This window comes from Xenopus tropicalis, chromosome 5 (assembly GCF_000004195.4).
Source record: "Xenopus tropicalis strain Nigerian chromosome 5, UCB_Xtro_10.0, whole genome shotgun sequence".
Lineage (NCBI taxonomy): Eukaryota > Metazoa > Chordata > Amphibia > Anura > Pipidae > Xenopus > Xenopus tropicalis.
In genome coordinates, this window is record NC_030681.2 from 153,676,021 (window position 1) to 153,696,087 (window position 20,067).

Here is a 20,067-nt window from a genome sequence, read left to right on the forward strand (position 1 = left end):
GCAACTGGGTCTGTTTGTTCTGGTTCCGCAGGTGGATAAGGAGAAGAAACAGGTGACAGTGGAAGGGGGGATGCTCCTCACCGATCTGAACAAGGAGCTGGATAAGCGCGGCCTGGCTCTGTCCAAGTGAGTACGGTGGGAATATTGGCAGCTATATACATATATACATGTTGGTTGCTTGAGTGGCCCATAAGGCCAGCAGTTCCAATAGGCTATTACAGGATGATGTTTGAGACTATTCCTGGTTTTCAATTCCACCCAACACCCTTACACCTAGTACAAGAGTTACTGTAGTAGAACATGGACTGGGTCTCAAATCTTCCCCGTCTGTAGGGAACCCAACCATGATGTTCCTTCAGCAGTTTCTTACCTTCATATCAGCAGGACCGGCTGATCTTGTAGAGTGTAAGCTCTTTTGGGCAGGGCTCCCTTCCCCTCCTGTATCGGTTACTGATTGCTTTATATGTTACTCCTTGTAGAGTGTAAGCTCTTTTGGGCAGGGCTCTCTTCCCCTCCTGTATCGGTTATTGGTTGCTTTATATGTTACTCCTTGTAGAGTGTAAGCTCTTTTGGGCAGGGCTCTCTTCCCCTCCTGTATCGGTTATTGGTTGCTTTATATGTTACTCCTTGTAGAGTGTAAGCTCTTTTGGGCAGGGCTCCCTTCCCCTCCTGTATCGGTTATTGATTGCTTTATATGTTACTCCTTGTAGAGTGTAAGCTCTTTTGGGCAGGGCTCTCTTCCCCTCCTGTATCGGTTATTGGTTGCTTTATATGTTACTCCTTGTAGAGTGTAAGCTCTTTTGGGCAGGGCTCCCTTCCCCTCCTGTATCGGTTATTGATTGCTTTATATGTTACTCTGTATGCCCAATGTATGAAACCCACTTATTGTACAGCGCTGCGGGATATGTTGGCGCTTTATAAATAAATGTTAATAATAATAATAATCTTAAACAGAACTGAGCGCTACAAGCCCCAGGCAGGCAGGATGAAGCTCAGTTATCAATCTTAGGGTCACAGAGTTGAGGGGCTCCCAGCAATTTAGAACCAACAAAACTGGGGGACTGAAGGTTAGACATGTACCTGATATATTCAGTACAGTTATAGGACCTGTTATCCAGAATGCTCAGGACCAAGGGTATTCTGGATAAGGGGTCTTTCTGTAAGTTGGATCTCCATACCTTAAGTCTACTAAAAAATCAATAAAACATTAAATAAACCCAATAAGGCTGTTCTGCCCCCAATAAGGGGTAATTATATCTTAGTTGGGATCAAGTACAGGTACTGTTTTATTATTACAGAGAAAAGGGAATCATTTAACCATGAAATAAACCCAATAGGGCTGTTCTGCCCCAATAAGGGGTAATTATATCTTAGTTGGGATCAAGTACAGGTACTGTTTTATTATTACAGAGAAAAGGGAATCATTTAACCATTAAATAAACCCAATAGGGCTGTTCTGCCCCAATAAGGGGTAATTATATCTTAGTTGGGATCAAGTACAGGTACTGTTTTATTATTACAGAGAAAAGGGAATCATTTAACCATGAAATAAACCCAATAGGGCTGTTCTGCCCCAATAAGGGGTAATTATATCTTAGTTGGGATCAAGTACAGGTACTGTTTTATTATTACAGAGAAAAGGGAATCATTTAACCATGAAATAAACCCAATAGGGCTGTTCTGCCCCCAATAAGGGGTAATTATATCTTAGTTGGGATCAAGTACAGGTACTGTTTTATTATTACAGAGAAAAGGGAATCATTTAACCATTAAATAAACCCAATAGGACTGTTCTGCCCCAATAAGGGGTAATTATATCTTAGTTGGGATCAAGTACAGGTACTGTTTTATTATTACAGAGAAAAGGGAATCATTTAACCATGAAATAAACCCAATAGGGCTGTTCTGCCCCAATAAGGGGTAATTATATATTAGTTGGGATCAAGTACAGGTACTGTTTTATTATTACAGAGAAAAAGGAAATCAGTTTTTAAAATCTGAATTATTTGATTAAAATTGAGTCTATGGGAGATGGCCTGTCCGTAATTCAGAGCTTTCTGGATAACGGGTTTCTGGATAAGGGATCCCATACCTGTACTATATATTTTGTTTAGTTACCTGTATGGGTAACCTGGGGTGCCAAGGTCAATAGAACACATGCCATACGCTATAACTGACCCTTCCCATTCTGGGGACCCCAAGCTGAGTCGGGGGGCGCTCACACAGCTCTTTTTCACCCCTTTCTGTCTTTATAGAGAACTGATTCATTTTACACCAGATTTTATGCATGAGTTTGGCATAAATACCTTTATACGTCCCCTTTATCTGACGGGCCGTTCCCATAGGGAAGGGTGACGGGGGGAGAAGCCCAAGGTGACTGAGTCCCCTTATCTAATGGGTTTCGATCTCCAGAAGCCTCTCCGGCACTAAGGGCTCGTCTCTCAGCCTTCAAACCCCCTCTCGGATATAAAAGCACGAACTGTAAAGAAATCAATGATAAAAAAGCAGAGGGCAGAGTAATAAAAAGTGATTGAAAGCCCAGTGAGAATTCCCAGTAAGGGTTCCCAGCAGTGATACCTACTGGGCGGTGCAACTCACAGGATCCCAAGCACATCTAAGGGCAGTGGCCCAAGGATATATCTGAGGGGACTGGAGCCATAACTGGGTTCTGCAAGGCCAATATGGGTTCCTGCCATTCAGCTTAGGCAGTTAGACTGGGAGCTGGAACCAATACGGAACCAGTATGCCAGCTGCCTATTCAGCCTCACAGGGTAAAACATGTTAATGACCCATAAAAACGGAGATCCCCTCTCCACCCCACCCCCAATGTATCACTCATTCCCTCTCTCTGGGTAGGGAACCCCATAACCTGACTGCCCTTACAGTAAGGAACCCCTTCCTATGCTGATGGTGAGATCCCCTTTCCTCCCCACCCCCAATGTATCACTCATTCCCCCTCTCTGGGTAGGGAACCCCATAACCTGACTGCCCTTACAGTAAGGAACCCCTTCCTATGCTGATGGTGAGATCCCCTTTCCACCCCACCCCCAATGTATCACTCATTCCCCCTCTCTTGGTAGGGAATCCCATAACCTGACTGCCCTTACAGTAAGGAACCCCTTCCTATGCTGATGGTGAGATCCCCTCTCCTCCCCACCCCCAATGTATCACTCATTCCCCCTCTCTTGGTAGGGAATCCCATAACCTGACTGCCCTTACAGTAAGGAACCCCTTCCTATGCTGATGGTGAGATCCCCTTTCCTCCCCACCCCCAATGTATCACACATTCCCCCTCTCTGGGTAGGGAATCCCATAACCTGACTGCCCTTACAGTAAGGAACCCCTTCCTATGCTGATGGTGAGATCCCCTCTCCTCCCCACCCCCAATGTATCACACATTCCCCCTCTCTTGGTAGGGAATCCCATAACCTGACTGCCCTTACAGTAAGGAACCCCTTCCTATGCTGATGGTGAGATCCCCTTTCCTCCCCACCCCCAATGTATCACACATTCCCCCTCTCTTGGTAGGGAATCCCATAACCTGACTGCCCTTACAGTAAGGAACCCCTTCCTATGCTGATGGTGAGATCCCCTTTCCTCCCCACCCCCAATGTATCACACATTCCCCCTCTCTGGGTAGGGAACCCCATAACCTGACTGCCCTTACAGTAAGGAACCCCTTCCTATGCTGATGGTGAGATCCCCTTTCCTCCCCACCCCCAATGTATCACTCATTCCCCCTCTCTTGGTAGGGAATCCCATAACCTGACTGCCCTTACAGTAAGGAACCCCTTCCTATGCTGATGGTGAGATCCCCTTTCCTCCCCACCCCCAATGAATCACTCATTCCCCCTCTCTGGGTAGGGAATCCCATAACCTGACTTCCCTTACAGTAAGGAACCCCTTCCTATGCTGATGGTGAGATCCCCTTTCCTCCCCACCCCCAATGTATCACACATTCCCCCTCTCTTGGTAGGGAATCCCATAACCTGACTGCCCTTACAGTAAGGAACCCCTTCCTATGCTGATGGTGAGATCCCCTTTCCTCCCCACCCCCAATGTATCACTCATTCCCTCTCGCTGGGTAGGGAACCCCATAACCTGACTGCCCTTACAGTAAGGAACCCCTTCCTATGCTGATGTTGAGATCTCCTTTCCTCCCCACCCCCAATGTATCACTCATTCCCCCTCTCTTGGTAGGGAATCCCATAACCTGACTGCCCTTACAGTAAGGAACCCCTTCCTATGCTGATGGTGAGATCCCCTTTCCTCCCCACCCCCAATGTATCACTCATTCCCTCTCGCTGGGTAGGGAACCCCATAACCTGACTGCCCTTACAGTAAGGAACCCCTTCCTATGCTGATGTTGAGATCTCCTTTCCTCCCCACCCCCAATGTATCACTCATTCCCCCTCTCTGGGTAGGGAACCCCATAACCTGACTGCCCTTACAGTAAGGAACCCCTTCCTATGCTGATGGTGAGATCCCCTTTCCTCCCCACTCCCAATGTATCACACATTACCCCTCTCTGGGTAGGGAACCCCATAACCTGACTGCCCTTACAGTAAGGAACCCCTTCCTATGCTGATGGTGAGATCCCCTTTCCTCCCCACCCCCAATGTATCACTCATTCCCCCTCTCTTGGTAGGGAATCCCATAACCTGACTGCCCTTACAGTAAGGAACCCCTTCCTATGCTGATGGTGAGATCCCCTTTCCTCCCCACCCCCAATGTATCACACATTACCCCTCTCTGGGTAGGGAACCCCATAACCTGACTGCCCTTACAGTAAGGAACCCCTTCCTATGCTGATGGTGAGATCCCCTTTCCTCCCCACCCCCAATGAATCACTCATTCCCCCTCTCTGGGTAGGGAACCCCATAACCTGACTGCCCTTACAGTAAGGAACCCCTTCCTATGCTGATGGTGAGATCCCCTTTCCTCCCCACCCCCAATGAATCACTCATTCCCCCTCTCTTGGTAGGGAATCCCATAACCTGACTGCCCTTACAGTAAGGAACCCCTTCCTATGCTGATGGTGAGATCCCCTTTCCTCCCCACCCCCAATGTATCACTCATTCCCCCTCTCTGGGTAGGGAATCCCATAACCTGACTGCCCTTACAGTAAAGAACCCCTTCCTATGCTGATGGTGAGATCCCCTTTCCTCCCCACCCCCAATGAATCACTCATTCCCCCTCTCTGGGTAGGGAACCCCATAACCTGACTTCCCTTACAGTAAGGAACCCCTTCCTATGCTGATGGTGAGATCCCCTCTCCTCCCCACCCCCAATGAATCACTCATTCCCCCTCTCTGGGTAGGGAACCCCATAACCTGACTGCCCTTACAGTAAAGAACCCCTTCCTATGCTGATGGTGAGATCCCCTCTCCTCCCCACCCCCAATGAATCACTCATTCCCCCTCTCTGGGTAGGGAACCCCATAACCTGACTTCCCTTACAGTAAAGAACCCCTTCCTATGCTGATGGTGAGATCCCCTTTCCTCCCCACCCCCAATGAATCACTCATTCCCCCTCTCTGGGTAGGGAACCCCATAACCTGACTGCCCTTACAGTAAGGAACCCCTTCCTATGCTGATGGTGAGATCCCCTTTCCTCCCCACCCCCAATGTATCACTCATTCCCCCTCTCTGGGTAGGGAATCCCATAACCTGACTGCCCTTACAGTAAAGAACCCCTTCCTATGCTGATGGTGAGATCCCCTTTCCTCCCCACCCCCAATGAATCACTCATTCCCCCTCTCTGGGTAGGGAACCCCATAACCTGACTTTCCTTACAGTAAGGAACCCCTTCCTATGCTGATGGTGAGATCCCCTCTCCTCCCCACCCCCAATGAATCACTCATTCCCCCTCTCTGGGTAGGGAACCCCATAACCTGACTGCCCTTACAGTAAGGAACCCCTTCCTATGCTGATGGTGAGATGCCCTCTCCTCCCCACCCCCAATGAATCACTCATTCCCCCTCTCTGGGTAGGGAACCCCATAACCTGACTTCCCTTACAGTAAAGAACCCCTTCCTATGCTGATGGTGAGATCCCCTTTCCTCCCCACCCCCAATGAATCACTCATTCCCCCTCTCTGGGTAGGGAACCCCATAACCTGACTGCCCTTACAGTAAGGAACCCCTTCCTATGCTGATGGTGAGATCCCCTTTCCTCCCCACCCCCAATGAATCACTCATTCCCCCTCTCTGGGTAGGGAACCCCATAACCTGACTGCTCTTACAGTAAGGAACCCCTTCCTATGCTGATGGTGAGATCCCCTTTCCTCCCCACCCCCAATGTATCACTCATTCCCCCTCTCTGGGTAGGGAACCCCATAACCTGACTGCTCTTACAGTAAGGAACCCCTTCCTATGCTGATGGTGAGATCCCCTTTCCTCCCCACCCCCAATGTATCACTCATTCCCCCTCTCTGGGTAGGGAACCCCATAACCTGACTTTCCTTACAGTAAGGAACCCCTTCCTATGCTGATGGTGAGATCCCCTTTCCTCCCCACCCCCAATGTATCACTCATTCCCCCTCTCTGGGTAGGGAACCCCATAACCTGACTGCCCTTACAGTAAGGAACCCCTTCCTATGCTGATGGTGAGATCCCCTCTCCTCCCCACCCCCAATGAATCACTCATTCCCCCTCTCTGGGTAGGGAACCCCATAACCTGACTTCCCTTACAGTAAAGAACCCCTTCCTATGCTGATGGTGAGATCCCCTTTCCTCCCCACCCCCAATGAATCACTCATTCCCCCTCTCTGGGTAGGGAACCCCATAACCTGACTGCCCTTACAGTAAGGAACCCCTTCCTATGCTGATGGTGAGATCCCCTTTCCTCCCCACCCCCAATGAATCACTCATTCCCCCTCTCTTGGTAGGGAATCCCATAACCTGACTGCCCTTACAGTAAGGAACCCCTTCCTATGCTGATGGTGAGATCCCCTTTCCTCCCCACCCCCAATGTATCACTCATTCCCCCTCTCTGGGTAGGGAACCCCATAACCTGACTGCCCTTACAGTAAGGAACCCCTTCCTATGCTGATGGTGAGATCCCCTTTCCTCCCCACCCCCAATGTATCACTCATTCCCCCTCTCTGGGTAGGGAATCCCATAACCTGACTGCCCTTACAGTAAAGAACCCCTTCCTATGCTGATGGTGAGATCCCCTTTCCTCCCCACCCCCAATGTATCACTCATTCCCCCTCTCTTGGTAGGGAATCCCATAACCTGACTGCCCTTACAGTAAAGAACCCCTTCCTATGCTGATGGTGAGATCCCCTTTCCTCCCCACCCCCAATGTATCACTCATTCCCCCTCTCTGGGTAGGGAATCCCATAACCTGACTGCCCTTACAGTAAAGAACCCCTTCCTATGCTGATGGTGAGATCCCCTTTCCTCCCCACCCCCAATGAATCACTCATTCCCCCTCTCTGGGTAGGGAACCCCATAACCTGACTTTCCTTACAGTAAGGAACCCCTTCCTATGCTGATGGTGAGATCCCCTTTCCTCCCCACCCCCAATGTATCACTCATTCCCCCTCTCTGGGTAGGGAACCCCATAACCTGACTTTCCTTACAGTAAGGAACCCCTTCCTATGCTGATGGTGAGATCCCCTTTCCTCCCCACCCCCAATGAATCACTCATTCCCCCTCTCTTGGTAGGGAACCCCATAACCTGACTGCCCTTACAGTAAGGAACCCCTTCCTATGCTGATGGTGAGATCCCCTCTCCTCCCCACCCCCAATGAATCACTCATTCCCCCTCTCTGGGTAGGGAACCCCATAACCTGACTGCCCTTACAGTAAAGAACCCCTTCCTATGCTGATGGTGAGATCCCCTCTCCTCCCCACCCCCAATGAATCACTCATTCCCCCTCTCTGGGTAGGGAACCCCATAACCTGACTTCCCTTACAGTAAAGAACCCCTTCCTATGCTGATGGTGAGATCCCCTTTCCTCCCCACCCCCAATGAATCACTCATTCCCCCTCTCTGGGTAGGGAACCCCATAACCTGACTGCCCTTACAGTAAGGAACCCCTTCCTATGCTGATGGTGAGATCCCCTTTCCTCCCCACCCCCAATGAATCACTCATTCCCCCTCTCTGGGTAGGGAACCCCATAACCTGACTGCCCTTACAGTAAGGAACCCCTTCCTATGCTGATGGTGAGATCCCCTTTCCACCCCACCCCCAATGTATCACTCATTCCCCCTCTCTTGGTAGGGAACCCCATAACCTGACTGCCCTTACAGTAAGGAACCCCTTCCTATGCTGATGGTGAGATCCCCTTTCCTCCCCACCCCCAATGAATCACTCATTCCCCCTCTCTGGGTAGGGAATCCCATAACCTGACTGCCCTTACAGTAAGGAACCCCTTCCTATGCTGATGGTGAGATCCCCTTTCCTCCCCACCCCCAATGAATCACTCATTCCCCCTCTCTGGGTAGGGAACCCCATAACCTGACTGCCCTTACAGTAAGGAGAAGCAATTAGAGGACAGGGAATAAAAGTGAAAGCTTTGATACAGAAGCCGCTGAAGGATTCCGATTCCCTTGGAAGGCTCCGGAGTTATAAGCAGAGTTTTCTATCAATCTGCGGGCGAATATGACAGGCCGGGCAGCAGCAGCCATGATAGCTTTATTGCCGTTCCCGGCGAGCTGTCAGCGCAACATGTCAATTTATTGCAGCAACTCGACTCCCCTGGAATTGCGCTGTCCCCGGCGCTCAGGCTTCTCTCCATTGATCTCCTGTCACTTCCCGGGGGCAGTTAAACTGACATATGGGTCACACGTGGGGGCACCTTTCCAGGAAAAGGCGTCAGGGCCCTAACGAAGTGGCCTATTGCACATGTATAAAAGGGCAATTAATGAATTGCTGGGTGGGCGCTAGGCCGGGGGATTTTTTTTGTTCCCTAGATGAATAACACTGATTCAATTAACTAAATACTAACACTCCTGGTTTTATTTACCCACAATGCAGTGTTTTAACCCAGAATTCCACCATAAAGCACCCACAAAATAGCAACACAGAAATTGGCATATAAAATATCCATGTTTCTCCCTAAGGCTTGCACTTGCATTCATGAATGAGCCCCACGCCCCAGACGTAGCCTTAGGGAGGCTCATTAAATGAGTCTGTTTCAGTGGTGGAACCCCGGAACTACCATAACCCCCAAGCTGGCAACGAGTCTCAGGGGGCCCCCCGGCACAGTATTCATCAGAGCAGGTTGTTCCCTGGTGCAAGGGGCATGTATGGGGGCAAGTATCTTTCATGAATGGTGATAATGCAACTCATGGGTCCATTTCATCTCTCTTCATTTGTGGGTGCATTTGTACCTGAGCCCCATTATGGCCGAGGCAAAGAATGAGCTTAGAAGGCTTTGTCCTCCATCCTTTATCCATCCTTTGACCATGTTCTTCTGATTTTTCACACCCACGATCAAACAACATCTCCTTGTTGACATCAAGATTCACCCTCAGAGAGGTTCCTCAGACCTTGAGGTCTGAGGAACCTTGAGGAGAATGAAAACCTTGACTAAAGGTCTCTGAGGGGGTCGCTGAGCGCGTTGCTGTGTTGTTATGGTCTCCTCACAAGCTACAAACAAAGATATTGTCCATTCTACAAACTAGGTCCAATAGCAAGTGGCCACCATGGAACATGGACCCTGCCAACATGAGTTGAGCCATGCTGAGATCATGGATCCTCAACCTACAGGGATCCCCAATCTTTTATATTCATGAGCCACGCTCAGACGTAAAAAGTGTTGGTGAGCCACACAAGCATGAAAAAAGTTCTTTGGGGATACCAATAAGGACTGTAATTGGCTATTTGGTAGCCCCATGTGACTGCTGGCCTTCAGGAGGCTCTGCTTGTAGCAAACCTGTCTCTGTATTTTCACAACTTGCCTTCAAGCAAGGCATTTAAAAATGGCAACTTGCTTTGAGGCCACTACAACATCAAAGGGGGTGGTGAGCAACATGTTCTCCTGAGCCGCTGGTTGGGGGTCACTGGTCTAGATGGCCTATTTGGGCTACTAAATCCTGAACCCCATTTCTCTCCATCTTGCCTAAGGATTTCAAATTTATTCCTGACTCCTAAAGGGCATTTGGACCAGTTCCTGTCCCAGCATTGCAGTAATAACATCAGTAGTCAGTATTCATAAAAACTTTTATAGCTACTGGAGAAAGACCTGCAAAAGGAATATCCTTCCACATTGACCCCTTCCCTGTACATTGGCCTCGTACGCACTCCCATAGGCAAAACATGAACCCAAATTGCACGGGATTCCCCAAGGATTCTAATTGGTCAACGGTTTATCATTTGTGGCACATTATACTAAGCAGGTAGCTGGAATTCTGGGAAATAGCGCTACATTGTGTGTAGTGATGGGCAAAATGTTTCGGCAGGCATGGATTCGCGGCTGAAAAAATTCACAGAGCGTCCAAAAATTGTCACCCGCGTCTTGCGTCAAAATAAATAGTTGTGGGCAGGGCCAGAGCTATGGGTAGGCAGAAGAGGCAGCTGCCTAGGGCGCAATGATTGAGGGGACCAGGCAGGAGCCTCTCCTACCTACCCCTAGTGCTACTTTGTCATTGCCTCCGCCGCTTGTCATTAGCGGCGGAGTCAATGACCAATCTAATCGCACCGCCGGTGCAATTAGATTGGTCATTGCCTCTGCCGCTAATGAGGGGAGGTGGGCGGAGTTGGCCGACCGTGTTGCCTAGGGCGCCCGGTCGGCTTGGACCGCCCCTGGTTGCGGGCATCAAAAGAATAGTCTTGCGTCAAAATAAATAGTCGCGGGCATCAAAAGAATAGTCTTGCGTCAAAAAAAATAGTCGCGAGCATCAAAAAAATAGTCGCGGGCGCCAAAAGAATAGTCTCGCGTCAAAATAAATAGTCGCACGTTAAAAGAATTTTTGGGCGAAGCGAAATGGGACAGATTTGCTCATCACCAATTGTGTGTTTATTAGCACTTGCGCTAGTTAATGAGCCCTGTATATACCACAATAAACTTATATACAGATGGCTGGTACCCGCTATGTATTATATAGATAATTACTGTACGGCATAAAAATAAAAGCACTTTTTTTGCAGAAATTTCGCATTTTGTCTCGTGCTCCCCCCTATATATATGTTTCAATTAATGTACGGCACCCAGACCCGTGCTATTGGGAAGGCGCCACTCACAGTAGGAGATAAACCTGAGATCGACTGTAAATAAACAGACATCAGGCGGGATTTATTAATAGGAGATATCACGTTTTATCGAGAAGGTGTCACGTCTCCCAGCGGGTCCCACCTCTCACCTGCGGAGCTGAACATCTATAAATGTCAGTGTCTGACAGCGATAACATGGAACCGGCAGAGAGAATTCTAAGCTAAACCCCCTGAGTGACAGGGGAAAAAGGCTTAATACTTATAGTATATGTAGGGGGGTACAAGTGTCTCTGTCATATACATGCACTGGTACCAGATCTGTTATCCAGAAGGCTTGGCCATACATACGGCTAAAGCCTGTCCCTATTATATATATATGTATATATTGTATTCTGGGCAGCTAGCAGTCATTGCTGGGAAACTGCCCATTGGGCCATTGGCTTTGCCTCCCTGTGTGACTGTCGGTTCCTACTGAAATACACCGAGAGCCGTGTTCTCCCCGGGCTTCAGGCTGCGAATGTTCTATAGAAAATGTCACCTCTCTGTTTCCTTCTGTGACAAGTTCCCTCGCTAAATATCACACTGGGAATTAAGCCTAAAGCCGAGGGTTCCAGCGCTTGTCAGGTTATTGCCGGAATGAAAAGGTTTCGTTTGAACATAAAAAGTATAGGTTTCTGCAGAGAAATCAGAATGTTTGGAGCCAGGGGGGGGGACAGATTTCTTATATGAACATGGGGGGGGGGTTAAATGTGACCTGGGGGGTATTGTGGGCTATAGGGCATAGTAGGGCAGAAGACATTACAGTATTTCATGACTGTGAGTTCATCGTTGGTCCATCGTTGGGGTATAATGCTGCGCCAATCCTTATCATATGTGCCAGGGGGTAATGAAACACAGTTTTGGCTTCCTATATAATTTGGAACTAGTCCAGCTAAGCCAGTTGGAGGAAGTTGTAGCCCAAACATATTCATATTATTAAGTTGTTCATTTATAGAATGTAAGCTCTTGCGAGCAGGGCCCTCCCCCCAGTGTCTCCTATCCTCATCCAATGTAACTGCTAAGCAATTTTGTGAATTGTATCTGTTATGTCTTTTGTACCCCCCTATTCTGTAAAGCGCTGCGTAAATTGATGGCGCTATATAAATAATAATAATAATAATAATAATTTATCCCAATCTCCAATATTTGCACGGTAGAGTCCGGTTGGCCAGACCCATACCAAACCTGACTGCAAATAGGTAAATTACCTTCCAACCCAGGACCCACAACTACCACAAATCCGGAAGTGATGTCATTGTATACAGGAAGTGATGTCTTTACATAGCCAGTAGGGAAATCAGTAGGGTAAGGGGAAAAAAACTTACGGGGAGTTTCTGCCCAAAACCCGACGGATATTCTGGGGGTACCTGACCCAATTAAGACATCACTCATTGCAAGTGTGGATGGTTGGGGGTAACAGGACCCACAAATACCAATCCGGAAGTGATGTCATTGTATACAGGAAGTGACGTCACTCCATAGCCAGTAGGGAAATCAGTAGGGTAAGGGGAAAAAAACTTACGGGGAGTTTCTGCCCAAAACCCGACGGATATTCTGGGGGTACCTGACCCAATTAAGACATCACTCATTGCAAGTGTGGATGGTTGGGGGTAACAGGACCCACAAATACCAATCCGGAAGTGATGTCATTGTATACAGGAAGTGACGTCACTCCATAGCCAGTAGGGAAATCAGTAGGGTAAGGGGAAAAAAACTTACGGGGAGTTTCTGCCCAAAACCCGACGGATATTCTGGGGGTACCTGACCCGATTAAGACATCAATCATTGCAAGTGTGGATGGTTGGGGGTAACAGGACCCACAAATACCAATCCGGAAGTGATGTCATCGTACACAGGAAGTGACATCACTCCATAGCCAGTAGGGAAACCAGTAGGGTAAAGGGAAAAAAACTTATACGGATATTCTGGGGGTACCTGACCCGATTAAGACATCACACATTGCGGGTGTGAATGGTTGGGGGTAACAGGGTTCCCAATGTCTATGAGACATCACAAAAGAGCAGCTGTGGCCCCTGACTACACATTTGGGGGGCCATACAATAGGCCCAATAAGGCAGCAGAGTTTAGGGGGGCAGTGGGAGAGACTATAATGAAATAACTCATCAATGGGGGGATCCAATATCAACCCTTACGAGACATTGGTATTAATGATATCAGAGCTGCATTATTTCATATTCTCGCTGTATTTTGCCTTTCCGTTCTCTCTGTTTCCGCGGATTTCTCACCCGACTCCTGTTGTTCTCTTATCCCTTTAGCTTATAATTAAAATTTGACATTTGAATTACGGCTGGAGAATTGCACAAAACCTAGCATAGAACATAATTATCTCTCCTCGTTTGGCCAGCAGCTGTTTAACCCCTTGAACATCATTATCACATTGAGCAGCGCAGTTTTGGCCTCCGGTTTTTAAAGGAGAAGTAAAGCTTTATGAGAAAGGTCTGTGTAAATACAGCCATAAGCACTCACAGAAACGCTGCACTGAGTCCTCTGTCAAAAGAAACACAGGATTTCTTGTCTCCTTTTGTGTAAACATGTTGTTGTGTGTCAGACTTCCTTTTCCCAGAAAAATAGTTCAGGGAATGGGCACGAGTCTGCTCAGTTTGTTCCCTGTTAGACAACCCCCATAGCAATTATAATTACTTACCAGATACCTCACACCCCATATTCTGCCGGTGCCCCCGCCGCTGCGTACCCCTAATCCCTCCCCCGCAAGGGCCCCTGTCCAATGTCCTCCCCTGAACGTGTGTATGTGAAACGTGTCAGGAGAGGACATTGGAGGTCAGAGGAAGCGGCAATAGGGTCAGGTCTGAGCCACTGGGGCTCACCAAGTATTTTCCCGGTGTCCCGGCGGCCCAGTCTGACCCTGCAGGTGTTTAAATGATATAGATGTGAAGTGGGGCGCAGAAAGGCAGGAGGGGAGAGAAGGCCAGAGAAAGCATCATACGGGCCATTCTACTTCTTTTCATTTTCAAGCAGGCCGGCAGGGGAGGCCCCACGGGGGGCGCCAAACTTTGGTTGAGAAAGGGGAAAACAATGAATGTTACATAGTTACATAGTTACATAGTTACATAGGGTTGAAAAAAGACCATTGTCCATCAAGTTCAACCCATCCGAGTAAACCCAGCACACAACCTATACTAACCAATCTATACACTCACATACATAAACTATATATATACAACCACTAATACTAACTGTAGATATTAGTATCACAATAGCCTTGGATATGTAACATAAAACAAGTAACAAACAGGAGGGAAAATTAGGCATCCTATATATATATATTTATATGTAATTTAGGCCGGCAACTCATTGTACATCTGGCTACAAACAATTTATTTGCCCACTAAAATCTGGGCTATTGTTTGTACAGGGTTGGACTGGGCCGCCGGGACACCCGGAAAAATCCCGGTGGGCCTCGGTGGCCCAGACCCGACTGTTGCAGCGCTCCCCCTGCCCGACCGCTCCTCCCCTGACGCGTTAAATTTATGTGCTTGGGGTAGGACGTTGGATGGGGGGCCCTTCGAGGGGGGTTAGGGGGGCCCCTGCAAAGGGGGGTTAAGGGACACCTGCAGGGCCCCTGGGACAGGAGCCCCGGTGGGCCCTTCACCCCCCAGTCCGACCCTGTGTTTGTATGTTACTACATAGCATCATGGGTGCAACGAGAGAATAGTAGGGGGCAACGAGAGAATAGTAGGGGGCAACGAGAGAATAGTAGGGCGCAACGAGAGAATAGTAGGGTGCAATGAGAGAATAGTAGGGTGCAACGAGAGAATAGTAGGGCGCAACGAGAGAATAGTAGGGCGCAACGAGAGAATAGTAGGGTGCAATGAGAGAATAGTAGGGTGCAACGAGAGAATAGTAGTGTGCAACGAGAGAATAGTAGGGGGCAACGAGAGAATAGTAGGGGGCAACGAGAGAATAGTAGGGTGCAACGAGAGAATAGTAGGGGGCAACGAGAGAATAGTAGGGGGCAACGAGAGAATAGTAGGGGGCAACGAGAGAATAGTAGGGGGCAACGAGAGAATAGTAGGGTGCAACGAGAGAATAGTAGGGGGCAACGAGAGAATAGTAGGGGGCAACGAGAGAATAGTAGGGGCAACGAGGAGAATAGTAGGGGCAACGAGAGAATAGTAGGGGGCAACGAGAGAATAGTAAGGGGGCAACGAGAGAATAGTAGGGGGCAACGAGAGAATAGTAGGGGGCAACGAGAGAATAGTAGGGTGCAAAGAGAGAATAGTAGGGGGCAACGAGAAAATAGTAGGGCGCAACGAGAGAATAGTAGGGCGCAACGAGAGAATAGTAGGGCGAAACGAGAGAATAGTAGGGCGCAACGAGAGAATAGTAGGGCGCAACGAGAGGATAGTAGGGGGCAACGAGAGAATAGTAGGGTGCAACGAGAGGATAGTAGGGGGCAACGAGAGGATAGTAGGGTGCAACGAGAGGATAGTAGGGGGCAACGAGAGGATAGTAGGGGGCAACGAGAGGATAGTAGGGGGCAACGAGAGGATAGTAGGGTGCAACGAGAGGATAGTAGGGGGCAACGAGAGGATAGTAGGGGGCAACGAGAGAATAGTAGGGTGCAACGAGAGAATAGTAGGGGGCAACGAGAGGATAGTAGGGTGCAACGAGAGAATAGTAGGGTGCAACGAGAGGATAGTAGGGGGCAACGAGAGGATAGTAGGGTGCAACGAGAGAATAGTAGGGTGCAACGAGAGGATAGTAGGGTGCAACGAGAGGATAGTAGGGGGCAACGAGAGAATAGTAGGGGGCAACGAGAGAATAGTAGGGGGCAACGAGAGAATAGTAGGGTGCAATGAGAGAATAGTAGGGCGCAATGAGAGAATAGTAGGGCGCAACGAGAGAATAGTAGGGCGCAACGAGAGAATAGTAGGGCGCAACGAGAGAATAGTAGGGCGCAACGAGAGAATAGTAGGGCGCAACGAGAGAATAGTAGGGCGCAACGAGAGAATAGTAGGGCGCAACGAGAGAATAGTAGGGCGCAACGAGAGAATAGTAGGGTGCAATGAGAGAATAGTAGGGTGCAACGAGAGAATAGTAGTGTGCAACGAGAGAATAGTAGGGGGCAACGAGAGAATAGTAGGGGGCAACGAGAGAATAGTAGGGTGCAACGAGAGAATAGTAGGGGGCAACGAGAGAATAGTAGGGGGCAACGAGAGATAGTAGGGGGCAACGAGAGAATAGTAGGGTGCAACGAGAGAATAGTAGGGGGCAACGAGAGAATAGTAGGGGGCAACGAGAGAATAGTAGGGGGCAACGAGAGAATAGTAGGGGGCAACGAGAGAATAGTAGGGGGCAACGAGAGAATAGTAGGGGCAACGAGAGAATAGTAGGGGGCAACGAGAGAATAGTAGGGTGCAAAGAGAGAATAGTAGGGGCAACGAGAAAATAGTAGGGCGCAACGAGAGAATAGTAGGGCGCAACGAGAGAATAGTAGGGCGAAACGAGAGAATAGTAGGGCGCAACGAGAGAATAGTAGGGCGCAACGAGAGGATAGTAGGGGGCAACGAGAGAATAGTAGGGTGGCAACGAGAGGATAGTAGGGGGCAACGAGAGGATAGTAGGGTGCAACGAGAGGATAGTAGGGGCAACGAGAGGATAGTAGGGGGCAACGAGAGGATAGTAGGGTGCAACGAGAGGATAGTAGGGGCAACGAGAGGATAGTAGGGGGCAACGAGAGAATAGTAGGGTGCAACGAGAGAATAGTAGGGGGGCAACGAGAGGATAGTAGGGTGCAACGAGAGAATAGTAGGGTGCAACGAGAGGATAGTAGGGGGCAACGAGAGGATAGTAGGGCGCAACGAGAGAATAGTAGGGGCGCAATGAGAGAATAGTAGGGGCGCAACGAGAGAATAGTAGGGCGCAACGAGAGAATAGTAGGGTGCAATGAGAGAATAGTAGGGCGCAACGAGAGAATAGTAGGGCGCAACGAGAGAATAGTAGGGGCGCAACGAAGAGAATAGTAGGGTGCAATGAGAGAATAGTAGGGTGCAACGAGAGAATAGTAGTGGGAACGAGAGAATAGTAGGGGGCAACGAGAGAATAGTAGGGGGCAACGAGAGAATAGTAGGGTGCAACGAGAGAATAGTAGGGGGCAACGAGAGAATAGTAGGGGGCAACGAGAGAATAGTAGGGGGCAACGAGAGAATAGTAGGGTGCAACGAGAGAATAGTAGGGGGCAACGAGAGAATAGTAGGGGGCAACGAGAGAATAGTAGGGGGCAACGAGAGAATAGTAGGGGGCAACGAGAGAATAGTAGGGGGCAACGAGAGAATAGTAGGGGGCAACGAGAGAATAGTAGGGGGCAACGAGAGAATAGTAGGGGGCAATGAGAGAATAGTAGGGTGCAAAGAGAGAATAGTAGGGGGCAACGAGAAAATAGTAGGGCGCAACGAGAGAATAGTAGGGCGCAACGAGAGAATAGTAGGGCGAAACGAGAGAATAGTAGGGCGCAACGAGAGAATAGTAGGGCGCAACGAGAGGATAGTAGGGGGCAACGAGAGAATAGTAGGGTGCAACGAGAGGATAGTAGGGGGCAACGAGAGGATAGTAGGGTGCAACGAGAGGATAGTAGGGGGCAACGAGAGGATAGTAGGGGGCAACGAGAGGATAGTAGGGTGCAACGAGAGGATAGTAGGGGGCAACGAGAGGATAGTAGGGGGCAACGAGAGAATAGTAGGGGTGCAACGAGAGAATAGTAGGGGGCAACGAGAGGATAGTAGGGTGGCAACGAGAGAATAGTAGGGTGGCAACGAGAGGATAGTAGGGGGCAACGAGAGGATAGTAGGGTGCAACGAGAGAATCAGTAGGGTGCAACGAGAGGATAGTAGGGTGCAACGAGAGGATAGTAGGGGGCAACGAGAGAATAGTAGGGGGCAACGAGAGAATAGTAGGGGGCAACGAGAGAATAGTAGGGTGCAACGAGAGAATAGTAGGGTGCAACGGAGATAGTAGGGGCAACGAGAGAATAGTAGGGTGCAACGAGAGAATAGTAGGTGCAACGAGAGAATAAGGGTGCAACGAGAGAATAGTAGGGGGCAACGAGAGAATAGTAGGGGGCAACGAGAGAATAGTAGGGTGCAACGAGAGAATAGTAGGGGGCAACGAGAGAATAGTAGGGTGCAACGAGAGAATAGTAGGGTGCAACGAGAGAATAGTAGGGTGCAACGAGAGAATAGTAGGGGGCAACGAGAGAATAGTAGGGGGCAACGAGAGAATAGTAGGGTGCAACGAGAGAATAGTAGGGGGCAACGAGAGAATAGTAGGGTGCAACGAGAGGATAGTAGGGGGCAACGAGAGGATAGTAGGGGGCAACGAGAGAATAGTAGGGTGCAACGAGAGAATAGTAGGGTGCAACGAGAGGATAGTAGGGTGCAACGAGAGGATAGTAGGGGGCAACGAGAGGATAGTAGGGCGAAACGAGAGAATAGTAGGGTGCGACGAGAGAATAGTAGGGTGCAACGAGAGGATAGTAGGGTGCAACGAGAGGATAGTAGGGGGCAACGAGAGAATAGTAGGGCGCAACGAGAGAATAGTAGGGCGCAACGAGAGAATAGTAGGGCGCAACGAGAGAATAGTAGGGTGCAACGAGAGAATAGTAGGGTGCAACGAGAGGATAGTAGGGGGCAACGAGAAAATAGTAGGGCGCAACGAGAGAATAGTAGGGCGCAACGAGAGAATAGTAGGGCGAAACGAGAGAATAGTAGGGCGCAACGAGAGAATAGTAGGGCGCAACGAGAGGATAGTAGGGGGCAACGAGAGGATAGTAGGGGGCAACGAGAGGATAGTAGGGGGCAACGAGAGAATAGTAGGGCGAAACGAGAGAATAGTAGGGCGAAACGAGAGAATAGTAGGGGGCAACGAGAGGATAGTAGGGGGCAACGAGAGGATAGTAGGGTGCAACGAGAGAATAGTAGGGTGCAACGAGAGGATAGTAGGGGGCAACGAGAGAATAGTAGGGTGCAACGAGAGAATAGTAGGGTGCAACGAGAGGATAGTAGGGGGCAACGAGAGGATAGTAGGGGGCAACGAGAGAATAGTAGGGCGCAACGAGAGAATAGTAGGGCGCAACGAGAGAATAGTAGGGCGCAACGAGAGGATAGTAGGGGGCAACGAGAGGATAGTAGGGGGCAACGAGAGAATAGTAGGGTGCAACGAGAGAATAGTAGGGTGCAACGAGAGGATAGTAGGGTGCAACGAGAGGATAGTAGGGGGCAACGAGAGGATAGTAGGGGGCAACGAGAGGATAGTAGGGGGCAACGAGAGGATAGTAGGGTGCAACGAGAGGATAGTAGGGGGCAACGAGAGGATAGTAGGGTGCAACGAGAGGATAGTAGGGGGCAACGAGAGGATAGTAGGGGGCAACGAGAGAATAGTAGGGTGCAACGAGAGGATAGTAGGGTGAAACGAGAGAATAGTAGGGGGCAACGAGAGGATAGTAGGGGGCAACGAGAGGATAGTAGGGGGCAACGAGAGAATAGTAGGGTGCAACGAGAGAATAGTAGGGTGCAACGAGAGGATAGTAGGGTGAAACGAGAGAATAGTAGGGTGCAACGAGAGGATAGTAGGGTGCAACGAGAGGATAGTAGGGGGCAACGAGAGAATAGTAGGGGGCAATGAGAGAATAGTAGGGGGCAACAAGGAGACCCTTTCTATGTTGGTGACGGTAATGCCCTTCCTCAGCGGCTGCAGATCTACTGCTCTATGTGATGTGACCTCTTCTATAGGGTTGTGACCTCTCTCCCCTACTGGAATATTCCCCAATTAGCCGATTGTTCCCAAGGGCCCGGTCTCATCTGCATTATGCAAAGTAGGAACTAA

The 20,067-nt window shown here is 49.4% G+C and overlaps 1 protein-coding gene across 1 annotated transcript in view; it reads left to right on the top strand.

Annotated features, from left to right (window-relative positions):
• Window positions 1–20,067, top strand: part of LOC101733882 (L-gulonolactone oxidase) — a 75,099-nt gene that overhangs the window by 12,258 nt on the left and 42,774 nt on the right. The window contains exon 4 of the mRNA XM_031903103.1: window positions 32–126. Coding sequence (XP_031758963.1) covers window positions 32–126 — 95 coding nt within the window. The remainder of the gene's footprint in view (window positions 1–31; window positions 127–20,067) is intronic.